Source organism: Lycium barbarum, chromosome 1 (assembly GCF_019175385.1).
Source record: "Lycium barbarum isolate Lr01 chromosome 1, ASM1917538v2, whole genome shotgun sequence".
NCBI lineage: Eukaryota > Viridiplantae > Streptophyta > Magnoliopsida > Solanales > Solanaceae > Lycium > Lycium barbarum.
The window spans coordinates 11,406,935-11,410,194 of NC_083337.1; the positions used below are offsets into that span (position 1 = coordinate 11,406,935).

Consider the following 3,260-nt stretch of genomic DNA (forward strand, 5'->3'; position numbering starts at 1 on the left):
AAATTCTACAAAGGCGACAAGGTCATAGCGAACCGAGCCAAAATCGTTAAAAAATTCGAACTAAGGCAGCGAGATCACAACGATCCAAGCTAAAATTTTCTAACCTCCCCAAACGGGGGCTGTTACGTCAAAATTCAGCCAAGGCTGAGATTCGGGTGCCCGAATGAACACCGGCCCTAAAATGTTGCCAAAAAATACCGGCCCTAAGGAAATGCCTATCGTGATTCGGAGGCGTCTAAGTTCACAAAGCATTAGGTAAGTCCTACGGGCACAGTGAACTAAATGACTACGAGTCGGCTTGTCCTTAAAACGGACCAACAATTCGGACAAAAATAATATTGAACATTCAAACGAAGAAACAAGAGAGATTCGTTTTTCATTTATACAAGGGGTGTTTTTACATCAAAAAACCAAAGTCCTACAAAGGCAAAAAATAAAATAAAGATAAAAGCTAAGTACAAGCCCTACTCTACCCGGAATGGCTGGAGCCAGAACGTTCGGACATTGTCCGCTCAGAGTCATCGGAGTCAAAACCGAGAGCATCCTTATCCTCTCCCTCGATCCTTTTAGCCTCGGCTTGCTCAAGAGTGATCCTCCGAGATTTCCATTTCTCGTACTCAGCAACAATAGTAGACTGAGCCTCGACGGCTTCCACGCTCTTCCAAGCTTCGTCCAAATCAGCCTCGACCCGGGATAACTTCGCCGCTAGAGCATCTCGAGCCTCTCCAAGAACATTCTCCATTTGGATGGCCGATTGAAGCTCGGCCTGGAGGGTGTCATTTGCATCGGTCGTTTCCTTAAGTTCGTTCTTCAGATCATCACACATCCGGCCCCTGCTCTCCGCTTTCACTTCGAACACCCTTGCACGCTCTTGATATCGGGTACTCTCATATTCGAGTAGCCGATTCCTCTCGGCCAAGCTCGCAGCATCCGACTTCACCGAATCCAGCTCCTCCCAGAGTTGGGAGAAGGTGGTTTCAAGCTCGCCGAGCCTCGAGGAAATGTGGGTGTTATCCCTGCTAAGGCTGATCTTCTCAGCTTCGAGGCTCCGATTGTATTCGGTCATGGCGGCCAGTTCACTCCTCAGCTGACGATTCTCGGCCTTCGCTGCGTCAAGCTCGGGCCGAAGATTGGAAAGAGCAACTGCTCGGTTCAACTCCTCCTCCTTCTCCTGAAGAAGGTACAGATACTTCTCTGTTTCCCGACCCTGGGCATCCAATTGGCCCTTAAGATCGTTCATCTCTTGCTGGGCGCGGACGAAGGCCTCGTTGACGAGCACCACACTCTGCAGAAGAAAGTAAGTTAAAAACTTGAACGAGGCAAGGTTAAAATTCTCAGTAAAGATGTGCAGAGACGGCTAAAAATCTTACCCGGTTGCCCGCATGCATACCCTCGTTGATGAGGCATTGCCAGGAGACCCCGGTCATCTTCCGCTTGTCCGAATCTGAGACAAGAGGCCTCAGGTAGCTCGCTACGCCCACTGGGCGAGAAAGGAAGCTGCAGTCTTTGGGGACGGTGACCACGACCAATTTTGTTCTCCTCGGCTCCACGCTAGGGGCCGGAAAAATACGCACCAAGCTGTCCCTGGCCCCAGATTCGGAGGACCGGCTGGCCAACCTCGTGGCCCGAGGGATAGGGAGATGCTCGAATCCCGCAGCTTTGCTGGTAGCGGGAGGGGTGCCCGAGAATATATCATCGAACTCATCAAGCCTCGGAGCCGGAGTAGAGGAACTTGGAGCAGCCTCAATATCTTCGGCAAAGCTCGGGAGCTCCGTAGTTGCAGCAGGCTCATGCTCGGGCGTCAGATCAACGTCAATGGGGACTTCGATCTCCGGGACCGGCTCAGTCCTTTGACCGACTTCAACAGCGGACGCCTCCCCGGGCCTTCTTGTCCTTTGCAGGGGAGCTTCCTCGGAAGAAGTTTCACCTGAAATGTCGACGAAGTCAATCGACCTTAGAGGAACTGGGGAAAGAATTTCTTCCGCACGTGTGTGAGAAACCGAAACCAAAAGTCCTTCACCAGCAGAAGGAAGGGGTGGAACGGCGATAGCCTCCCCGGGGATAGGAGCCACGGGAGCATCGGCAGCGATTCTCCGAACAATAATGTCGGCCTCTGTTTCATCCCGTGAGGTCCGAGTGACGCTCCTCGCCCTCTTCTTCGATTGTTGCCCTTTATCCGAGGGCCTTTTCCTTTTGGCGGCAGCAGCAGCAAGGGCACGAGATGCACCCGCTGAGTCAAACTTGGGTGCCGATTTAGTGGGTTCAACAGCAGACTCCGGCCTGGGATCCACCGAGCCTTTGGGTAAACCTGAAAGTCAAAAGACGCAATGAATACGGATAGCAGAAGGTGCAGTGAACACAGGAAGAAGCAAAATACTACCATGGTTCTGGGCGATCCATCGACCACATGACAGGTGGCCCCACGTCCGGTTATCGTGAACATGTTGGCTGAGAAGTGCAGTGACCCATTCGCTCAGGTCCCGAAAGACCGGAGGAATATGCCCATTGGCTGGTATTTACAAGAAAAACGGTGAGAAAGTGGGATCAAAATTTAACGAAACGTACAAAAGCAATCACTTAAGGGTTCAGGCTTACGCTTGTTGTTCCACTTCTCTGGGAAAGGCATGTAATCGGCCGGGATGATGTCTTCGGTCCTCACTCAGACATATCGCTCCAGCCAGCCCTTGTCTCTGTCTTCGTCCATTTTGGAGGAAAATGGATTCCGGCTACACTTGGCGAGTTTTATTACGCCACCCCGGAACAGCCTCGGGGAGTATAGGCGTATCAGGTGGGCCAGCGTGAGATCCTTCCCGGCATTGTTGGCTAACAACCGGAGGCATGCTATGACCCTCCAAACGATCGGAGCAATTGTGCCAAGGTCACGTCGTAGGTCCGGCATATGTCCAAAATGACCGGATCTACCAGAGGATCGAGCTTGAGAGTGAAGGGACAAGTATAGACATACAAAAAACCCTCCCGATGGTCGGTGACTGACTCATTAGGCCCAGGGAAAAAAACTCGGACCGGGCGATTATCCCATCCGTAGTCGGACCGGACAAGGTCAAGCCTATCCTTTTTAATGGAGGAAGGGTATCGTCTCACGTCATACCCTCTGTCGGATACGGAGGAAGGTTTTTCGACCTCTAAGTCTTTGTTGAAATTGGTTTTGGCCAGTATGATATCTGAGGCCATGAGCTCGAAGGAGCCCTTTGCCTTAGAAGGGGATGCAGCCTCGGTTCCTTAAGACGAAACCGAGGGAA

General features: G+C 51.8%; 1 protein-coding gene across 1 annotated transcript; it reads right to left on the reverse strand.

Annotated features, from left to right (window-relative positions):
- Nucleotides 1-469: 469 nt before the first annotated feature.
- LOC132609524 (uncharacterized) lies at nt 470-1,240 on the reverse strand. Its single transcript, XM_060323559.1, has one exon. The coding sequence runs from the start codon at nt 1,238-1,240 to the stop codon at nt 470-472; it is 771 nt and encodes a 256-aa protein (XP_060179542.1).
- Nucleotides 1,241-3,260: the final 2,020 nt, after the last annotated feature.

Bases quoted from the DNA above. Each gene is read 5' to 3' on its own strand.
- LOC132609524 (XM_060323559.1), bottom strand. From the start codon at position 1,240: ATGAACGATCTTAAGGGCCAATTGGATGCCCAGGGTCGGGAAACAGAG.